The 21,543-nt window shown below is 42.1% G+C and overlaps 2 protein-coding genes across 10 annotated transcripts; one reads left to right on the plus strand and one right to left on the minus strand.

The window, feature by feature from the left end:
- Nucleotides 1–932: 932 nt before the first annotated feature.
- LOC129861318 (nuclear transcription factor Y subunit alpha-like) lies at nucleotides 933–17,083 on the minus strand. 5 transcript variants are annotated; one of them, XM_055932638.1, is made up of 10 exons: nucleotides 16,500–17,083; nucleotides 16,192–16,291; nucleotides 15,746–15,829; nucleotides 14,603–14,749; nucleotides 14,235–14,411; nucleotides 9,215–9,368; nucleotides 8,934–9,088; nucleotides 6,795–6,968; nucleotides 3,200–3,310; nucleotides 934–1,340 (listed from the first exon to the last, which is right to left on the minus strand). In XM_055932638.1, the coding sequence occupies exons 2-10, from the start codon at nucleotides 16,267–16,269 to the stop codon at nucleotides 1,275–1,277; spliced, it is 1,146 nt and encodes a 381-aa protein (XP_055788613.1). In that variant the 5' UTR covers nucleotides 16,270–16,291; nucleotides 16,500–17,083; the 3' UTR covers nucleotides 934–1,274. The 5 variants fall into 5 exon arrangements, with proteins under 5 accessions (XP_055788615.1, XP_055788614.1, XP_055788613.1 ...); XM_055932640.1 differs by lacking the exon at nucleotides 16,500–17,083 and having other exon boundaries at nucleotides 933–1,340; nucleotides 9,215–9,320; nucleotides 16,192–16,282; XM_055932639.1 differs by lacking the exon at nucleotides 16,500–17,083 and having other exon boundaries at nucleotides 933–1,340; nucleotides 9,215–9,344; nucleotides 16,192–16,282.
- Nucleotides 17,084–17,305: 222 nt separating this feature from the next.
- Nucleotides 17,306–21,482, plus strand: LOC129861317 (keratin, type I cytoskeletal 9-like). Of its 5 annotated transcripts, none has more exons than XM_055932636.1 (4): nucleotides 17,306–17,393; nucleotides 19,255–19,440; nucleotides 19,715–19,825; nucleotides 20,215–21,482. In XM_055932636.1, exons 1-4 carry the CDS (start codon nucleotides 17,377–17,379, stop codon nucleotides 21,260–21,262), a joined length of 1,362 nt encoding a protein of 453 aa, XP_055788611.1. In that variant the 5' UTR covers nucleotides 17,306–17,376; the 3' UTR covers nucleotides 21,263–21,482. The 5 variants fall into 5 exon arrangements, with proteins under 5 accessions (XP_055788611.1, XP_055788610.1, XP_055788607.1 ...); XM_055932635.1 differs by having other exon boundaries at nucleotides 17,307–17,393; nucleotides 19,182–19,440; XM_055932632.1 differs by lacking the exon at nucleotides 17,306–17,393 and adding an exon at nucleotides 17,405–18,256 and having other exon boundaries at nucleotides 19,182–19,440.
- The last annotated feature ends 61 nt before the right edge of the window (nucleotides 21,483–21,543 follow it).

Raw genomic sequence — 21,543 nt, forward strand, 5'->3', positions numbered from 1 at the left:
TCTCTGTTTTTCTACAAGAAGTGCTTCCAAAAACATTCTAACAAATATCCATTTAGTATGTCAATATCGGAGTTGAGAATTCCTATGGACCAAGGCTTCTATAATGTTGCATGTTTCAACAAACAAGATACATACAGGGCAAAAAATAATTACCATCATTTTGACTCTGACAGCTGAATTTGTAAACAGTCTTTGCTTCAGTAAAATACACCAAAAAAAATAAGCTCCTGTAAGACCAACGAAATGTATTCTGCTACTAACTACCTTCAGTTATGACTGCTTCAGCAAACATGAAGACATCGACCAGGGTTTTATGAAGGTAAAACATCTCATAGTTGTAACCATAGTATTGGTTTCCAGAACACAGCACAACAGTTCCAGTAAAAGGTCAAGGGTTAAAGTTCATTCATAGTGACCCATCATGGAGAAATCCCAGTCATAGAATACAGGCAGAGCCTTATATGGGCAAGGGGTAAGGTTGGGCAGTATCAAGAATTTCATAATGTCACACTGTTTCTGTACCATACCGGGTATCACTGTTTCTGTACCATACCGGGTATTACTGGAAATGCACATAAGGGGAGCTATTAAAATGATATATACACACACACATCTAGTTTTTATATATACACACACACACACATCTAGTTTATATATATATATATATATATATATATATATATATATATATATATATATATATATATATATATATATATATATATATAAACTAGATGTGTATATATATATATAAACTAGATGTATGTATATATATATACACACACATCTAGTTTATATATATATATATATATATATAAACTAGATGTGTGTGTATATATATATACATACATATATATATATATATATATATATGTATATATATATACACACATCTAGTTTATATATATATATATAAACTAGATGTGTGTATATATATATATATATAAACTAGATGTGTGTATATATATATATAAACTAGATGTGTGTATGTATATATATATATATACATATATACATACATCTAGTTTATATATATAATATTACACAATAAACTAGCTGGAGCCCTGAACAGGATATCCTTTTTATGACACATTTTAGATTTCTAAGCGGTGGTGTAGCACGCACCCCCGAACAAAAATATTATGGTATTTATTATTTTAAACGGTATTGAAAATCATACTGTCGGTATTTGGAAATACCCCGGTATACGGTATATCGGCCAAGCTTAGCGAGAGGTGTATATACGGAGGAAGACGTTGTCGGGGTGTAGAATGCTACGAAACACGGACCATCTGGGCTACAGAGTCGTCTCCTGCCTGGGCGGCCAGCTCTGCCTGTTGCTATGGGGAGAGAAGGAGAGAGAGAGAGAGAGAGAGGAGAGAGAGAGAGGAGAGAGAGAGAGAGGAGAGAGAAGGCGAGAGAGGAGAGAGAAGGCGAGAGAGGAGAGAGAAGGCGAGAGAGAGAGAGAAGACGAGAGAGAGAGAGTGGAGAGAGAGAGAAGGCGAGAGAGAGAGGAGAGAGAGAGAGAGAGAGGGAGAGAGAGAGGAGAGAGAGACAGAGAGGAAAGATGTAGGATACCAGTCAACACATGCAACCAGAAACATGTCGCTAGTTAATGTCTATACACCCATTACACAGTCATCAATGCCTCAACATTGCATCTCAAAAGGGAATACATTTAATTAGTTTTTCACTGATCTACACAACCGACTCCACATTTTCAAAGTCAAAAAATAAAAGTAAATGTTTACAAATTACACTGAACAAAAGGTATAAACGGAATATGTAAAGTGTTGGTCCCATGTTTCATGATCTGAAATAAACACACACAAACGCTTTATTTCTCTCATAATTTGGCAACAAATTTGTTTACGTCGCCATTAGTGAACATTTCTCCTTTGCCAAGATAATCCATCCAATTGACATGTGTGACATCAAGAAGCTGATTAAACAGCATGAGGCCACTCTAAAATGTGCATTTTTGTCACACAAAACAATGCCACAGATGTCTCAAGTTGTGAGGGAAAATGCAATTGGCATGCTGACTGCAGTCCTATTTTAACAGTAAAGTATAACAATTACTGGATTAGGTTGCACATCAAAATATTTTGAATCACAACATTTTTTAGATAAAACTTATTATTGAATACCTTTTCAGTAGTCTAATACACCTCTTAAAGGTGCAATATGTAACACTTTTTAGGACGTAACACTGTATTCAGGACAAAAACGTATTTTTATGAAGCGGTAGATCTGCTCTATGTCCTCTATTTCTATGCTTCCCGTTCTTAAGTTTCAAACAGCCGAAAACACAATATTTTTGGTTATTGAAAATATATTTTACAGCGGTTTAGATGGTACACTGATTCTCTACAGTACAGTTGCTTTTTTTTGTCACAAACTGAAATTAGGCAAACTATTATAATTTTTGCAAACAGGAAATGGCGGAGCGATGTCTGCATAGTGGCAACTTTAATAAAGCACTGAATTTTGCAGTGATTTTTGTAATTCTTGATTTTGCTGTGGCTATTATGATATTTTGCATGGCAATATGCAACGATTTTGTTGAATTTGTCGTGCAAATTGACGTGTGGCTCGATCGAACCATGACTTGACAATTTCAGTGCTGTTTTTTTATTTATTTAACTAGTAAAGTCAGTTAAGAACAAATTCTTATTTATAATGACGGCCTACCCCGGCCAAACCCTCACCTAACCCGGACGATAATGGGCCAATGGTGCGCCGCCCTACGGGACTTCCGATCACGGCCGGTTGTGATACAGCCCGGAATCGAACCAGGGTCTGTAGTGACGCCTCTAGTACTGCGATGCAGTGCCTTAGACCGCTACACCTCTCAGGAGCAGTGATTGGTCAAATTAACAAGCCCTCGCATAATATAAGAGGAATTTGTGATTTTGCAACAAAAAAATGCAATCGCAGAATCCGGGAGGGACTGGAATGACATTGAATTTGTTTCTATTGTGACGCCAAATCATGGGCTAGTGCCACCAACTGGAAAATGTATTGGCACCAGTGAAGCCCTGGGTTTATGTGTATTGTATATAGCCTGAAGAACTTAGTAAGGACTCTTCACTTCAAATTGTATAAATGGCAGTTATGGGGAGGAGGCAGCCAGTAGGAGCTCAAACAATCCCCTCCTCAATTTCTGCTTTTGGTTCCCCCTCTCCAGCTCTCCTACCTGGGCCAGGGCCAGGGCCATCTCCTCCCTCTCCTTGGGAGAGAAGAAGCGTCCTCCGTCTCCCCTCTTGCGCTGCATGGCGTGGCGGTGACGGGACTCATGCAGATATTTCTGTCAGATAGATAGATAGGGAGAGAGAGAGAGAGAGAGAGAGAGAGAGAGAGGTGTTAGTCACTAACAACTAGGGTTGTAACGGTTCACCAAACTCACAGTTCGGTAGGTATTGCGGTTTTGAAGTCAAGGTTCGGTTTCAGTTCAACGGGGAAATTAAGTGCCATTCACAATGTTCAGCATTCACAATGTTCCTTACATTGTCTGTTGTGACCGGCTTGCTATTTTGGGCCTCTCAAGTTTCCACTCTGATGCTGTGTTCGTAACCATGCGCGGGGGGGGGGGGGGGGGGATTTACCATAAAGTTGTAAATACAAGTTGCATTCATGTGATTTTAACTCGTTGAGGAACACTGATTGGCTAATAAACTAAAAGTACAGACTATCATGCTTGTAAACAAATTGTAGAGTTCAAAAACTCCATTTAAAGATTGGTTTTTTATAAACACTGTTTTGTTTTTGCATTTAACTGCCAACAATGCTGTTATAGAGGCCATTTTCTTAGTAGGTGACATCAGAGGTCCCCATGTGTGAGAAGTGGGTGCTCAGGATGGTAGTCAGTTTCCCACTAGAGTTGCAGCGATGAGACAAGATTGAAATTGGGGAGAAAGAGAGGGTAAAGAAAATACAAAATAAAAACAGCATTAATAAATAAAAGGGCATTATCATAATTTTTACAATTTCACAGTATTATTCCAACCAAATACTGTAGAAATATATACAAAACATAGGCAAATCATGTTTTTGACTGCACTGGGCCTTTAAGTAAGAGCAACAATGAGTGCATCGCCAATGAATTGAAAACTTCGACTTAGGTTTGCTTATATGGAGCGGGTACAACTTGTTTTCTGAAATGGGTGCAAGAGGGAAGCTAGTAACGTGGTTTGAGGCCTTTCACAAGGTGCTAAAACCCCCTATTCACAACCACTGAGAATTGGCGCAAATAAAAAAACATAAACACAATCGCTTTAGCAACACGTTGCTAAGAAAAGACAAACAGATGGTAGTTTGCAGACAGTAAGATACACGTACAGTAAGAGATAATCAACGAGGGGCTGTGCGTTCTCTGGGAAATACTGAACGATGTGGAACGACACGCTAGCGGAGTGGAACTCACCTTCCACGGAGTTGCTTTATTTTCCAGAAAACGCATAGAGCCCCGGGTTGATTATGTCTTTTATACCATGGCTATAATTTAACACATTTAACGCAACAACAAAACATATATGATCAACATCCACTGAAGTAGCTAGCGAGTTTACTAGTTAGCTACAGTAGTTGCCTTGGTAACCAAACAGACGTGCTAGTTTAGCTAACCAAAGCCATCAGTCCTATAGCTTGCTATTATGAACATCGAATTCAACAAGGCCAATAATGTTTTCAATTCGACTTCTGCTTTCAAAAGCAGCTCAAACATAGAACATGTAAGAATGAACTATCGCCATTGAATTATACCGTGCAAATATACTGTGCGTTATAGGGAAATAATGCGAGTTATAGGGAAATAATGCAGGCTCTAGAATGCCCTTCAAGCCAAATGGTATAATTCAGTGATAATGCCCGAGAAGCCCTCCAAACACCGATTTTCTCGGGCATTATCACAACGCGTTACCAACATATTCAAAAAAAATGATTGAAACATTTTAATTAAAACATTATTTTTGATGAATTAATTCATAATATTTCATCCTTCCACAAGATATATTCAACACAAATCTAGGGTTGCTACACAAACAGGCTGGTTGTTTCGTTCTATCGGTTCGTTTGCCAGATAAGTGACCCAGTCGTCATGTCTTTTTGTTCTACATCTATGGACGCGACCCAGTTGTTCTTTCGAAATGTTCCGTTGTCATGATGGCTGGCAATGTTTTTATCCCTTGTTTGGTAGCTAGCCAACTTTGGCTAACACATTCACGACAAAACAGTGTAACCAGAACAACAGCAAAGTAGCTGCGAATAATAAAAAATAGATCAAAACCGAGAGGCTTAGAAGGCCATTACATTTCTTGACAATTATAAATATAGTTTGTTTAAGCTGTTTTCTAGGGATTTGTTTGATATACATCCTGTGAGTATTATTATTTGACCATGCTGGTCATTTATGAACATTTGAACATCTTGGCCATGTTCTGTTATAATCTCCACCCGGCACAGCCAGAAGAGGACTGGCCACCCCTCATAGCCTGGTTCCTCTCTAGGTTTCTTCCTAGGTTTTGGCCTTTCTAGGGAGTTTTTCCTAGCCACCATGCTTCTACACCTGCATTGCTTGCTGTTTGGTGTTTTAGGCTGGGTTTCTGTACAGCACTTTGAGATATCAGCTGATGTACAAAGGGCTATATAAATAAATTTGATAACAATGTGCGATTTCACCTTGCGTTGAACATTTGCTCTCTCGCCAGGCCACTGTTCAGAAGAGGTATCCAACTACACAGCTAACACAATAACTTCAACCTGAAGCTGGAAAGACAGCAAACTATGTGCATGTCATGTTTTTCTATAGAAATGTCTTTGTATATAGACATACAAATGATGCTGATTCATGATTTCACCTGGCTGAGAAAAGCTGCATGTCTGTCTCTTTCCAACTCTCTGTTCATTACTATATGACAGCTGGAGATCGAATTTCAATATTGAAATAATGTTGCAAATGTCAGAGAGACAGACAGCAAGGTTATTACAAAATCCCTGCTGTTGAAAACCAAATGTTAGTCTTAAAGAAATGTGAGATAATGTCGAGATTATTTTTATAGTGGAGATCAAGTTTATAAATTGCCTGGCTGGGCTGATGAGACAGTGGATTGCGCAGTCAGATGAAAGACATACTCTCTCTGTCCGTCACCGTTGTAATCTACTGGGAAGCCAAAATGTTCCCCAACTGGAGATTTAAACGATAGAGAATCATCCTCATCATCGTACAGAACTAGTTCCCGGCTGCGCCTCACAAAAAGGACATTTTATTACAACGTGTGATAGGCTGTAGTTGTTTTAACGGAATAACCTGAAATGTTTATTTCCCAGCTCAGATTTACTCGGCATGGGCCTGAAAAAAAAATCATTAATTTTTTTTTTCTTCATTTGGGCTCACAGGAGGTCCCATACAAAGCGTTTATGTATGAATACATGCACGGTTACACCCCTAACCACAACTAATTTGAACAATCTGTGAGGTAAAGTTTGTAAAGTATTAAATAATCTAGCTGTATAGCCCTACTAACAACACTAAGTTATGTTCTCAGTCCAGCAGCAGCAGGACATGATCAATTCCCATTCTCCATAGTGACAGCCCTTCAGAAAGACAGAGGCCAAGCTACTCACCCTCCTCTCCTTGGGGATCTTGCCCTCTGCCTCTAGCTTGGCTCGGGCCTGTCATCACACACTTACCCTAACCCAGGCTACTCACCCTCCTCTCCTTGGGGATCTTGCCCTCTTCCTCTAGCTTAGCTCGGGCCAGTCATCACACACTAACCCTAACCCAGGCTACTCACCCTCCTCTCCTTGGGGATCTTGCCCTCTGCCTCCAGCTTGGCGCGGGCCTGTCTTCTCTTCAGGATGCGATGGTACTGTTTAGCGTTGACGTACAGCGGTTCCTCCTCTAACATCTCAGCCCCAGGTAGAGGGATACGCTGCATAGCAGGAACCGCACCCCCGCTAGGCATCATCTAGCAGGGAGAGAGAAAGAGAGACATACTAGTTAGAGCCTCTGGCAAAGAGGAGAGAGAGGGATAGAAAAAGCGGGGGGGGGGGGAAAGAGAGACACTGCATAGACTATCTGAATAACAAACACACTGATTGCTGTGTGTGTGTTTGTGTCTGACCGAGGCTAATTTGCAACAATTATTTCTGATCAAACACCCCATACCACGGAGATAAACTATTGTGTAATATTTAATTATATGCCCTCACTGAGTCTAGGTACGAACCCACTACAGGCTCTATACTAACCCACTACAGGCTCTATACTAACCAGCTATGAACCCACTACAGGCTCTATACTAACCCACTACAGACTCTATACTAACCAGGTACTAACCCACTACAGACTCTATACTAACCAGGTACTAACCCACTACAGGCTCTATACTAACCAGCTATGAACCCACTACAGGCTCTATACTAACCCACTACAGACTCTATACTAACCAGGTACTAACCCACTACAGGCTCTATACTAACCAGGTACTAACCCACTACAGGCTCTATACTAACCAGCTATGAACCCACTACAGGCTCTATACTAACCCACTACAGACTCTATACTAACCAGGTACTAACCCACTACAGACTCTATACTAACCAGGTACTAACCCACTACAGGCTCCATACTAACCATGTACTAACCCACTACAGGCTCTATAATAACCAGGTACTAACCCACTACAGGCTCCATACTAACCAGGTACTAACCCACTACAGACTCTATACTAACCAGGTACTAACCCACTACAGGCTCCATACTAACCAGGTACTAACCCACTACAGGCTCTATAATAACCAGGTACTAACACACTACAGGCTCTATAATAACCAGGTACTAACACACTACAGGCTCTATACTAACCAGGTACTAACACACTACAGGCTCTATAATAACCAGGTACTAACCCACTACAGGCTCTATAATAACCAGGTACTAACACACTACAGGCTCTATACTAACCAGGTACTAACACACTACAGGCTCTATAATAACCAGGTACTAACCCACTACAGGCTCTATAATAACCAGGTACTAACCCACTACAGGCTCTATACTAACCAGGTACTAACCCACTACAGGCTCTATAATAACCAGGTACTAACCCACTACAGGCTCTATAATAACCAGGTACTAACCCACTACAGGCTCTATAATAACCAGGTACTAACCCACTACAGGCTCCATACTAACCAGGTACTAACCCACTACAGGCTCTATACTAACCAGGTACTAACCCACTACAGGCTCTATAATAACCAGGTACTAACCCACTACAGGCTCTATAATAACCAGGTACTAACCCACTACAGGCTCTATAATAACCAGGTACTAACCCACTACAGGCTCTATAATAACCAGGTACTAACCCACTACAGGCTCTATACTAACCAGGTACTAACACACTACAGGCTCTATAATAACCAGGTACTAACCCACTACAGGCTCTATAATAACCAGGTACTAACACACTACAGGCTCTATACTAACCAGGTACTAACACACTACAGGCTCTATAATAACCAGGTACTAACCCACTACAGGCTCTATAATAACCAGGTACTAACACACTACAGGCTCTATAATAACCAGGTACTAACCCACTACAGGCTCTATAATAACCAGGTACTAACCCACTACAGGCTCTATACTAACCAGGTACTAACACACTACAGGCTCTATAATAACCAGGTACTAACCCACTACAGGCTCTATAATAACCAGGTACTAACCCACTACAGGCTCTATAATAACCAGGTACTAACACACTACAGGCTCTATAATAACCAGGTACTAACCCACTACAGGCTCTATAATAACCAGGTACTAACACACTACAGGCTCTATAATAACCAGGTATTAACACACCGTGCCCCAACCCCCTCAGTGATCTAGGTAATAATCTGGGTATCTCTGGTTGGGGCCTTACCATGACCATGCCACCAGCATTCATCATGTTGCCTGAGACTGGCAGGGTGACGGTCACAGTGCCCTGCTGTCCACTGTTGGTAGTGGTGGTGTTGGCACCACCTGTCTGTACCATTTGGGCCCCCGCCAGGCTGCCTGCTGGGATGGTGATCATTCCTGGGGAGAAAAGGCCTTCTTAAAACCACCACCTTCACCATTTATTTGTTTGTTTGTATTTGTGTGTGTGTCGGCAAGTGTGCGCCCAAGCATGTCGGTGTGTGTGTGGCCATACTGTAAACATACCCTGTTGCAGGACGGTGCCATCTGCGTTGACTGGCTGGTAGACGATGGTCTGTCCATCAGCTGTCTGCGCAAGCTGCTGGCCCTGCTGCAACTGAATCTGCTGGCCCTGCTGCAACTGGATCTGCTGGCCCTGCTGCAACTGGATCTGCTGGCCCTATAGGAAAACACACAGGACTGGGTCATATACAGTGTGGCGACAAGTAAAGTAAGTAGCCTTGCATGAGCCTTGGCTTGTGCGAGCCACAACCGCTCATAGGAGCAGGAGTATATCTCTTGTTTCTGTAGTGTGAGGCAGCTTGATGTACCAGTACAGGGACAGGACGCTAGTCTATCGCAGGGCCATACCCCTGATCTATCTCCTTAATGCTATAAAATATAATTAAAAATCTAAATACAATGTTATTGGTCGCGTACACATATTTTGCAGATGTTATCGTGGGTGAAGCTAAATGCTTGTGTTCCTAGCTCCAACAGTGCAGTAATATCTAACTAAATGCTTGTGTTCCTAGCTCCAACAGTGCAGTAATACCCAACTAATGCTTGTGTTCCTAGCTCCAACAGTGCAGTAATACCCAACTAAATGCTTGTGTTCCTAGCTCCAACAGTGCAGTAATACCCAACTAAATGCTTGTGTTCCTAGCTCCAACAGTGCAGTAATACCTAACTAAATGCTTGTGTTCCTAGCTCCAACAGTGCAGTAATACCTAACTAAATGCTTGTGTTCCTAGCTCCAACAGTGCAGTAATACCTAACTAAATGCTTGTGTTCCTAGCTCCAACAGTGCAGTAATACCTAACTAAATGCTTGTGTTCCTAGCTCCAACAGTGCAATAATACCTAACTAAATGCTTGTGTTTCTAGCTCCAACAGTGCAGTAATACCTAACTAAATGCTTGTGTTCCTAGCTCCAACAGTGCAGTAATACCTAACAATACACAAATCAAAAAAATAAATAGAAAGAAATATAGAATATAATAAACATAGAATATAATAAATATATATATATATATTTCCTATCAGACTGAACCAACAAGGGGGATTTTGCCCTTTGAAAGGTATATACAGTGGCAAGAAAAAGTAGGTGAACCCTTTGGAATTACCTGGATTTCGGTATAAATTTGTCATCAAATTTGATCTGATCTTCAACAATAGACAAATACAGTGTGCTTAAACTAATAACACACAAATGGTTGTATTTTTCTTGTCTATATTGAATACATAATTTAAACATTCACAGTGTAGGTTGGAAAAAGTATGTGAACCCCTAGGCTAATGACTATCTGAGTCAGGAGTCAGCTAACCTGGAGTTCAATCAATGAGACGAGATATTGGTTAGAGATGCCCTGCCCTATAAATAACAAAAAAATCTAAATTTGAGTTTGCTATTCATAAGAAGCATTGCCTGATGTGAACCATGCCTCAAACAAAAAGAGATCTCAGAAGACCTAAGATTAAGAATAGTTGACTTTCATAAAGCTGCAACGGGTTACAAAAAGTATCTCTAAAAGCCTTGATGTTCATCAGTCCACAGTAAGACAAATTGTCTTTAAAATGGAGAAAGTTCAGCACTGTTGCTACTCTCCCTAGGAGAGGCTGTCCTGCAAAGATGACTGCAAGAGCACAGTGCAGAATGCTCAATGAGGTTAATTATGGCTGCAGGGTGAATATTGAAAAACTGGAAAATGTGCACATTTTCAAACGGCCTCTTAAGAAATTTTTGCTCTTACAATATGCATATATTTACTACTATTGGATAGAAAACAGTCTCTAGTTTCTAAAAACGTTTGAATTATTTCTCTAAGTGGAACAGAACTATTTTTACAGCCCATTTCCTATCCGGAATTGAGATTTCCAAATGCGATGTCTCTCTTTAAGAGCTTGTCTATAAAAGGTCATGTCACTTAGGACTGTAGAAACACGTCACACGCCTTCCTCTGGGTGTAATGCGGAAGTGAGAGAAGAAAGCAGTTGAATATCTCGTCCAGGGACTGAACAAAACATCTTGGAGTAAGACCTGCGCACTTAAAAAAAAAATCTGGTCACGAAGTAGAATATGGACTCGGCTCATGGAAAACGCTCGTTAAAGGTGAATATGAGCTCTGGCTACGATATTATTTGATACATGTCACAAAATCATCCTAAAGTATGTTTTTTCAATATAGTTTAATTATATTATTGAAATTTATTCTGGACTTTAGACGTGATGTGACGCAAGAATTGTTTGAAGAAAGAGAGATTAGCGCCGCACGGCCAGTGTGCTTGCTAATACAAGAGGGAAATAGTTCGTTCTGGAACCCAAACAAAGACTGTACTGGACAATGGACCCCTTTACAACATTCTGATGGAATATCAACAAAGATAAGGACCCAATTTGGGATGCTTTTTCATATATCTGTCGAACTGTGCTATGCTACCGTTTGACTAGAATCAATGCTGCCGTATGCTAGCTAATGTAGTAAGCTAATATAACGATATATTGTGTTTTCGCTGTAAAACACTTCAAAAATCGGAAATATTGGCTCTATTCACACGATCTTTGTCTTTCATTAGCTATCCACCATATATTTTTCTGAAATGTTTTATGAGATGTAATTAGTAGTTGACGTTGGTGTCTGTATTTTCTCTGGCTATTCCCGTGCGATTTCAGACTGTAGCTATGATGGGAGCAGTAATGTAAAACTGATTTATAGCTAAAATATGCACATTTTATGAACAAAACATAGATTTATTGTGTAACATGTTATAGGACTGTCACCTGAGGTAGTTTTTTCTAGGTTGTTTAGGTTGGTTCTAGGTTAGTTAGGTTGGCTTGTGCATGCTACTTGAATCCTACTTGGGCTGTGAAAAATGTCTGTCCTCTTTTTTATTTGGTGGTGAGCTAACATAAATATATGTGGTGTTTTCTCTGTAAAACATTTAAAAAATCAGACATGTTGGCTGGATTGACAAGATGTTTATCTTTCAAATGCTGTATTGGACTTGTTAATGTGTGAAAGTTAAATATTTAAAAAAAATAGATTTTGAATTTCGCGCCCTGCACCTGACCTGGATGTTGTCATAAGTGTACCGGTGACGGGCTGCCCCCCTAACAGGTTAAGAACCCTAGAGTGTCAGCTAAAGAGGGGCTGCTTTGCTGCCTCAGGGCCTGGATAGCTTGCTATCAGACGGGGAAATTAATTCAAGTTTATCAAGACATTTTGCAGGAGAATGTAAGGCTATCTGTTCGCAATTTTTAAAACATTTATTTAACCTTTATTTAACTAGGCAAGTCAGTTAAGAACAAATTCTTACTTACAATGACGGCCTAGGAACAGTGGGTTAACTGCCTTGTTCAGGGGCAGAACAACAAATTTTTACCTTGTCAGCTCGGGGATTTGATCTAGTAACCTTTCGGTTACTGGCGTAACGCGCTAACCACTAGGCTACCTGCTAAATTGAAGCTCAACAGAAGTTGGGTGATGCAACAGGACAATGACCCAAAACACAGAAGTAAATCCAAGGGTTCACAGTTTGTCCACCCTGCACTGTGAATGTTTACACGGTGTGTTCAATAGACATGAAGACATATCATTGTTTGTGTTATTAGTTTAAGCAGACTGTGTTTGTCTGTTGTTGTGACTTACGATGAAGATAAGATCACATTTTATGATCAATTTATGCAGAAATCCAGGTAATTCCAAAGGGTTCAAAGACTTTTTCTTGCCACTGTACACACACACACACACAGTGGCCAGTTTATTAGGTACACACATCTAGTACCGGGTCCAACCCCTGTTGCATACAGAACAGCCTGAATTCTTCAGGGCATGGAAATATTACTCAATTTGTATCAAGGGACCTAACGTGTTCCAGTGAAACGTTCCTCACACCAATACACCAGCACCATCCTGTACTGTTGACACCAGGCAGAATGGGGCCATGGACTCATGCTGCTAACGACAAATCTTGACTCTGACATCAGCATGACGAAACAGGAACCGGGATTCGTCGGACCAGGCGATATTTTTCCACTCCTCAATTGTCCAGCGTTGGTGATGGCGTTGCCACTGGACCTGCTTCTTCTTGTTTGTAGCTGATAAGAGTGGAACCCGGTGTGGACGTCTGCTGTAATAGCCCATCCGTGACAAGGACCGACGAGTTACGCGTTTCGTTATTTCCCCCGCCTGTTATCTTGCACGATTCTTGCCATTCTCCTTCGACCTCTCATCAACGTGCTGTTTTCGCCCACAAGACTGCCGCTGACTGTTTGTTTTTGTTTGTCGCAACATTCTCTGTAAACCCTAGACACTGTCGTGCGTGAAAATAACAGGAGGCCGGAAGTTTCTGAGATACATGGGGGCGGCAGGGTAGCCCAGTGGTTAGAGGAGGCAGGTAGCCTAGTGGTTAGAGCGTTGGGCTAGTAACCGAAAGGTTGCAAGTTCAAATCCCCGAGCTGACAAGGTACAAATCTGTCGTTCTGCCCCTGAACAAGGCAGTTAACCCACTGTTCCTAGGCCGTCATTGAAAAATAAGAATTTGTTCTTAACTGACTTGCCTAGTTAAATAAAGGTTAAATGTAAGTCGCTCTGGATAAGAGCGTCTGCTAAATGACTTAAATGTAAATGTAATACTGGAACCGGCACGTTTGGCACCGACGATCATATCACGCTCAAAGGCTCTTAGTCTTAGGTCACTCGTTTTGCCCAATCTAAAGGTCAATCGGAACACCGAATGTATATATTGCATAGGATTGAAACTTAATATTTTCTGGCCTTGCTGCAGCTTTATCAGTTCACCCATGATTCAGTGTCAATGAGAGATTTGAATTTACATTGTAGTTCCTCATGTGGAAGTTGAACTAAAAGTATGTTTGAATTCAGACGCAAATGCTGATGGTTAGCGATGATGTCACATTGTGCTAATAGAGGAAGTGTGTCATCAGAAGTCTGTATAGGTGTATACCTCTCTCTGTGTGTGTGTGTGTGTGTGTGTGTGTGTATGTGTGTGTGTGTGTGTGTGTGTACATGTGTGTGTGTGTGTACCTGGTTCTGTCCGGCTGTGATGGCTTGTTGTGGCTGTTGGATGATGATCTGTTGGGGTTGACCCTGCTGTCCCCCTAGCTGTAACATCTGGCCGTTCTGCAGCTGGATCTGCTGACCCCCTAGATGGATCGTCTGACCGTTCTGTAGCTGGATCTGCTGTCCCCCCTGTAGCTGGATCTGACAATGAAACATAATCAGATGATAGAGTGTTCATGATATCATTCCAACTCCAGACTCTGGCTCAAATAAATATGATTCCTAGAATGGGAAAAGACTCTAAGAACACTGCACTTTGAAAGCATTCTAATTTAATTTAATGGGTTCTAGCAATTATATGTCTATGGTTTTCCTCTCATCCCATTCCTCACCTGTTGTAGTCCCTGTCCTCCAGACACAGGCACCTGCATGATGGTCTGTCCCTGTCCCCCCCCCATAGCCTGCACCATGATGGGTTGCCCTGACGATGTGATCAGCTGCCCTCCGCTCACCTGCACCACCAGGGGCTGGCCTTGGACCTGTGGGTGGGTGGGTTAAAGTTGATACATTCATTCCCAGATAATCATATACATTGAGTGTACAAATAATTAAGAATGCCTTCCTTTTCCCCTCACAACAGACTCAATCCGTCAGGACATGGACTCTATAAGGTGTTGAAAGCGTTCCACAGCGATGCTGGCACATGTTGACTCCAGTGCTTCCCACAGTTGTGTCAAGTTGGCTGGATGTCCTTTGGGTGGTGGACCATTCTTGATACACACGGGAAACTGTTGAGCGTGAAAAACCCAGAAGCATTGCAGTTCTTGGCACAAACCGGTGCGCCTGGCACCTACTACCATACCCCATTCAAAGCCGCTTAAATATTTTGTCTTGCCCATTCACTCTCTGAATTGCAAACATACACAATCAATCTCAATCGTCTCAAGGATTAAAAATCCTTCTTTAACCTGTCTCCTCCCCTTCATCTACACTGATTGAAGTGGATTTAACAAGTGACATCAATAAGGGATCATAGCTTTCACCTGCACTCACCTGGCCAGTCTATGTCATGGAAAGAGCAGGTATTCATAATATTTTGTACACTCAGTGTATACTATAACTCTGCAGTTTCATGTCACAGCCAGAGCGCTGATAAAACACCAAGCGTGTCATTAAAACAGAATATAATTCCTGTTTTAGGACATAAAATTATGAACACATGAACCAGTTGACAGTGTAAGCGGATCATAGCGTGAACAATGGTGAAAAACTCTGGCATATGCCCATAATATGATGGTCAATCCGATGTTTCAGACTGTTGCTAGTACCTTCATGGATGACTCGGACTGACTCAGTCAAACCAGTCACTGAGCTGGGGACATGCAGCTCAGAGCAGCGATAGCGTTCTTGGGAAGCTAGCACTGAGATGGGGCATGGTAGGCGAGAGGCATGCTGTACACTGTGACACTAATGCAGTGCGATGTAATACTGTGACCGGGTGACAATGTGACATAGGCAGACGGTCACACCACTACCTGGAGTGTCTGCACCTGCTGGCCAGAGGCCGTCAATACCGGCGCCTCGGTCTGCAGCTGCACAGCCGTCATTGTGCCCTGAGTCTGCAGACAAGGTCATGTTCATTAGGGCACGCAACCGGAAACCGTTTCAAAGCATTTTTGTAACGGAAAACAAAAAAGTGCATTTCTTATTTAAACAAGCCCCTAAATCCAGGTAGCCCTTCCCTGTTTCATTCAGTTTTCTGACGTTTAGTGCCTAATGAACACGGAACAAGGTACAGCTACAGATAACTCATCCCAGAAGTCTGAGATTAGATTTAATCATTTTATATAAAATGAATTGCCTATAATGACACTTCTCAGTCTAGACTCAACAACATGTAGGCATACATTGTATTCAGTTGTTGTACCTCAGTAAAGTCTGGTTGAGATTCACCAGCTCAGGTTGAACTGTTGCCACTAACCTGTTGTTGGATCTGTCCGTTGGACGTCTGCACGACTATCTGCTCCCCTGTTGAGGTGGTGGCGGTGGTGTACTCCATGGTCCGTTAGTCACAGTCCTTCCTGTCATTGTCAAAATACAGAGTTTGATCAATCAAATTAGAGGCAGAGTGACAAATTAGGCCTACAAAGGAAAGTCCAATACAAGCTGGGATATCAAACCCAAAGGGTCGCACAAGCAATCGTAGGCTATGAGGTTGTTGTAGCCACATATAACAGGAAAATACTATGATTGATTGTTGGGCATTAGCTTGACTAGCTAAACAGTCACCATTTCAGCGGACATGTGGAACACGAGCGTTCATGTGTTTTCCGGTTCTTGTCCTTCAGGATTGTTGCCAAATTTAATGATTCAGCTGAGGCGGGTACATCATCAAGATATCATTCAGTTGGAGTACAAACATTTCGCTACACCCGCAATAACATCTGCTAAATATTTGAATGTGACCAACACATTTGATTTGGACAATATTTCTTGACGTTAGATTTGTTGAAGGACATCTTGATGTGTTTTCTTTGTTGTTCGCTAGCTTTACTGTTGCTAGCTACACAGCTAACGTTAGCTAGCTTGGGATAAGGCACAGGTATTACATTAGGTAACTAGCTAGCTGGACAGTTGACTAGCTAGTTAGCTTAGCTAGCAAGTTAACTCCGTAGGCTGTAAATGTTCACATAAAGAACGGAAGCATGTTGAAAATGCATAAATATTTGCGTATAACATTAGCTAGCTACAAAACAGCACATTATTTATTGGATTTATTCAAAGCTAACGTTGCATTTAGCATGCAAATCTGTCTCCGTCGGCTCGGTTATGTAGCAAGGATTATGTTGTACTACAATCATTAATGAAATCATTACAGTTCAAAAACACAACGTTGATTTGCTTCAACGTTCGATTCCTGTATTTTGTAGAGTTAGTAATTTGGTTGGTCAATGACAAACCAATCCGTGCTGACAACTATCATAGGGCTTCTATTACCGTTTCTTCGCTGTCCGGTATCCCTCTGATTGGCTCCAGTACAGGGTTCCAAAGCCCAATCACCAAAGTGAGCAGACAAAATGGCGCAAATGAAACAACAGCGATGTCGAAGAGATGCATGTGATCGTTGAGGCGAAGAAAGACGAAGATTGCCGATACAACCCGACAGATGATGCAATTGGTTCAGTATGTAATGTCCTGCCTGTCGTTCTCAGAAAAAAATAACTGTTGGAGTCAGTGGTGGAAAAAGTACCCAATTGTCATACTTGAGTAAAAGTAAAAATACCTTAATAGAAAATGACTCAAGTAAAAGTGAAAGTCACCCAGTAAAATACTACTTGAGTAAAAATCTATAATTATTTGGTTTTAAATATATTTAAGTATCAAAAGTAAATGTAATTGCTAAATATACTTAAAAAACGTGAAAATGGTGCCTCCTGATTTTCTTAATATAAGGAATTTGAAATTATTCATACTTTTACTTTTAAGTTTACAGATAGCCAAGGGCACACTCCAACAGATGACCAGAGATGTTGCCTTGATCAGTGTGTGAATTGGACCATTTTCCTGTCCAGCATTCAAAATGTAACAAGTACTTTTGTGTGTCAGGGAAAATGTATGGAGTAAAAAGTACATTATTTTCTTCAGGAATGTAGTGAAGTAAAAGTAAACGTTTTCCAAAATAGAAATAGTAAAGTGAAGTACAGATACCTCAAACGACTTAAGTAGTACATTAAAGTATTTATTACTTAAGACCACTGGTGCTAATCTCTCTTTACCAGATTCTACCACTGCATACATGGGTAATATTCATAAATATCTATGCATTTACTTAAATTAAGGTTTGTTGTTTGTTATTTTCGATCAAGTAGTGATTGATATGTATCGGGGTTTTTTCAACACCACATGCCAGTAGGTGGCAGTATGTGGAAATATAGGTTGTATGCCACTCACGACTAAGACTGTTTGCGGAAGTGCTACATTGTTTCCACGAGACAAGCAGGTCTAGACTGAAATGTAGCTAAAGAAAGCAGGAGAATCTTATTTGGGTGAATACAATTGTTTCATTGTTTCTATCAATGTTGGCTAGACACCTGGTTATTGTTTGAATAGTTTGTGAGATGTGAATATGCGGTAGCAGCAAGAGGCGTATGTAGCTAACTAGCTCTGAATACTAGCCAAGGTTACTATCAAATCACATTTTATTGATCACATACACATATTTAGCAGATGTTGTTGCGGGTGTAGTGAAATACTTGTGTTCCTAGCTCCAACAGTGCAGTAGTATCTAACAATTCAAAACAATGCACACAAATGTAAAATAATGGAATTAAGAAATATATTGTAACGACCCTGGGTTTATAAGCGCGGAAATCGACTCTGCCGCTTGAGCATGTTTTTGCGACACAGTCGATAGCGCGCCGGACCTCGGGCTAGGGGTCGAGCGTCGAGACCTGCTCCCTGCTGTTTCATTAAACTGGTGTCAGAACCCAGGGTCGCTACAATATTAATGTTAGGACGAACAATGTCGGAGTGGCATTGACTTAAATACAGTAGAATAGATTACCGTATATACATATGAGATGAGTAAAACATTATGTAAACATTATTAAAGTGACTAGTGTTCCATTATTGAAGTGGCCAGTGATTCCAGGTCTATGTATATAGGGGAGCAGGCTCTAAGGTGCAGGGTTGAGTAACCGGGTGGTAGCCGGCTAGTGATGGCTATTTAACAGTTTGATGGCCTTGAGATAGAAGCTGTTTTTCAGTTGCCGTACCACGCGGTGATACAGCCCAACAGGATGCTCTGTTGGCCATCTGTAAAAGTTTGAGGGTCTTTCCATTAGCATTGAGGTTATTTCAGCGAGCTGAACTTTTTTTGTAGCTAACTAGATCAGACCGAATGGACGTGCTGGGCAAATCGGCGAAATAGAACATGTCGAGAATTTCTGATCCTGTCTTTTCTTCATCCAGTAGTGTCTGGTGACCAGTGGTGAGCCTTCAGAATAGCCATGTCTTTCAGGATGGTCTCCTTGATTGCCTCCAGGCTTGGCAAAGTGTCAGTGATGCCCACAAGGAGCTGTAGTCGAAACGTCAGCAGAGATGCCAGCAAGGCCTGGATGGATCAGAGGCAGACACACAGGACCTCGGCCCACAGACACAGAGAGAAGGAGGAGAGGTTTGAAGATCCAGATATGGACGATGTAGACGACAAGGTCCAGGCTGTGTTCAGGTGAGAAACATTTATCCTAAACTGAACCCTAGGCTTTGCCCTGGTCCCAGATCTGTTTGAGTGGTCTTTCTGACTAAGAACTGTTGGTGATGCGTACAGCACAAACAGACCTGGGACCACCAGGCCTATTGAAGGGTGCCTGTCTACATACTTGCCACTTTCACCCCGGTCAGTGATAGGCCTACATAGTATCTTAAGATAATATTATATATTTATCAAGTCATCACTCGTGATGCAACTAGGCCTAATGCAGTCTCTCACCTTCCCTGTCTAGTGAAGAGAGGAGGAGACAGAGGACGGTGAAGTACCATATAGTCAAGAGACAGCTGACTGAGTCTGGAGCTCCAGAGAGGAAGCTGAGCTGGGACGCCATGGAACAGATCAGGTGAGGAAGGCTGCAATGTTACTAAATATTCAGAAATATATTATATACACAGTACAAGTCTAAAGTTTGGACACACCTACTCATTCCAGGGTTTGTCTTTATTTTTACTATTTTCTACATTGTAGAATAATAGTGAAGACAAACTATGAAATAACACATGTGGAATCATGTAGTAACCAAAAAAGTGTTAAATCAAAATATATTTTAGATTTGAGATTCTTCAAAGTAGCCACCCTTTGCCTTGATGACAGCTTTGCTGTACTGTATGAATTACATGTTTTGATTGTCTGTCAGGTAGACTAGGGAGTCGTGTCAGCTTTATCTGCAACGATGTCAACGTTTTGCCTCAATGACTAAACCAATGACTCAATTACTGACTACACCCCCAGGTATCTGAAGCAGGAGCTACCAGAGGAATGGACCATTGACCGTCTGGCAGAGGGATTCTCTGTCCATCGTGACATCATCCTACGAGTCCTGAGGAGCAAGTTCACCCCCAAACCAGAGAGGAAGGCTAAACAGGACGCCAGCGTGTGGGCCAGGCTGAGACAGCAGGCCTTACCTGGGAGTGGAGCAGGGGGACAGGGCAGGCAGCAGGCCTTACCTGGTGGTGGAGCAGGGGGACAGGACAGGCAGCAGGCCTTACCTGGTGGTGGAGCAGGGGGACAGGGCAGGCAGCAGGCCTTACCTGGTGGTGGAGCAGGGGGACAGGGCAGGCAGCAGGCCTTACCTGGTGGTGGAGCAGGGGGACAGGACAGGCAGCAGGCCTTACCTGGGAGTGGAGCAGGGGGACAGGACAGGCAGCAGGCCTTATCTGGGAGTGGAGCAGGGGGACAGGGCAGGCAGCAGGCCTTACCTGGTGGTGGAGCAGGGGGACAGGGCAGGCAGCAGGCCTTACCTGGTGGTGGAGCAGGGGGACAGGGCAGGCAGCAGGCCCTACCTGGTGGTGGAGGGGCAGGGGGACCGGGCAGACCACAGCTGCCTGCCCCTGGACATAGAAGTAGCAAACCAGCCATGCTGCCCGCAGGAAGTGGCACTGGTGCCCTGGTCACCCTGGCTAGCCACAGTAGCCAGAGGCTGATAGCCAGGGACTTGGAGGATGGCCCTGGCCCAAGAGCCATGATGACTACTGCTAATAGTCCTGCTGCTCCTCTCACCTCACTACCCACCCAGCTCTCATCCTCACCAACCCTGCACAGGAGACACACCTCAGGACAAGATAACTCTAGAGAGGAGTGGGAGGAAGAGGAGAATGTTCCAGAGGACAATGTGTCGGAGAAGGTTGAGGAGAAAGACGACCAGGAGGAGAGATGGGATGGAAGGGTGTTTTCAGAGGAAGAACTGGAGGAACTAATGCTGTCGTCAAAGCCTTCGCGAGTGGTACAGAATGGGATAGAGTTCTTTGACAGCGAAGGAAACTTCCTGTACAGAATCTGAGACAGCAAAATGGCACCCTGTGCACTACTTTTGACCAGGGCTAAATGGCACCCTATTCCCTATATAGTGCACTACTTTTGACCAGGGTGCCATTTTAGAAGTAGCCTGAGATGTTGTTAATGTGTTGGTTTCCTAAATACAATAAAATGCAATAGACTTCTGTTGGAAGATGCCAGAGACTGATTATGCCGCAAACCAATAAAGCACTATTTCAAATGTATGGGTTAGTCACAAGTTTTGATTGTAATTCTATAATTTGCTTTCTTGAATGTTGTACATAG

This window comes from Salvelinus fontinalis, chromosome 8, assembly GCF_029448725.1.
Source record: "Salvelinus fontinalis isolate EN_2023a chromosome 8, ASM2944872v1, whole genome shotgun sequence".
Lineage (NCBI taxonomy): Eukaryota > Metazoa > Chordata > Actinopteri > Salmoniformes > Salmonidae > Salvelinus > Salvelinus fontinalis.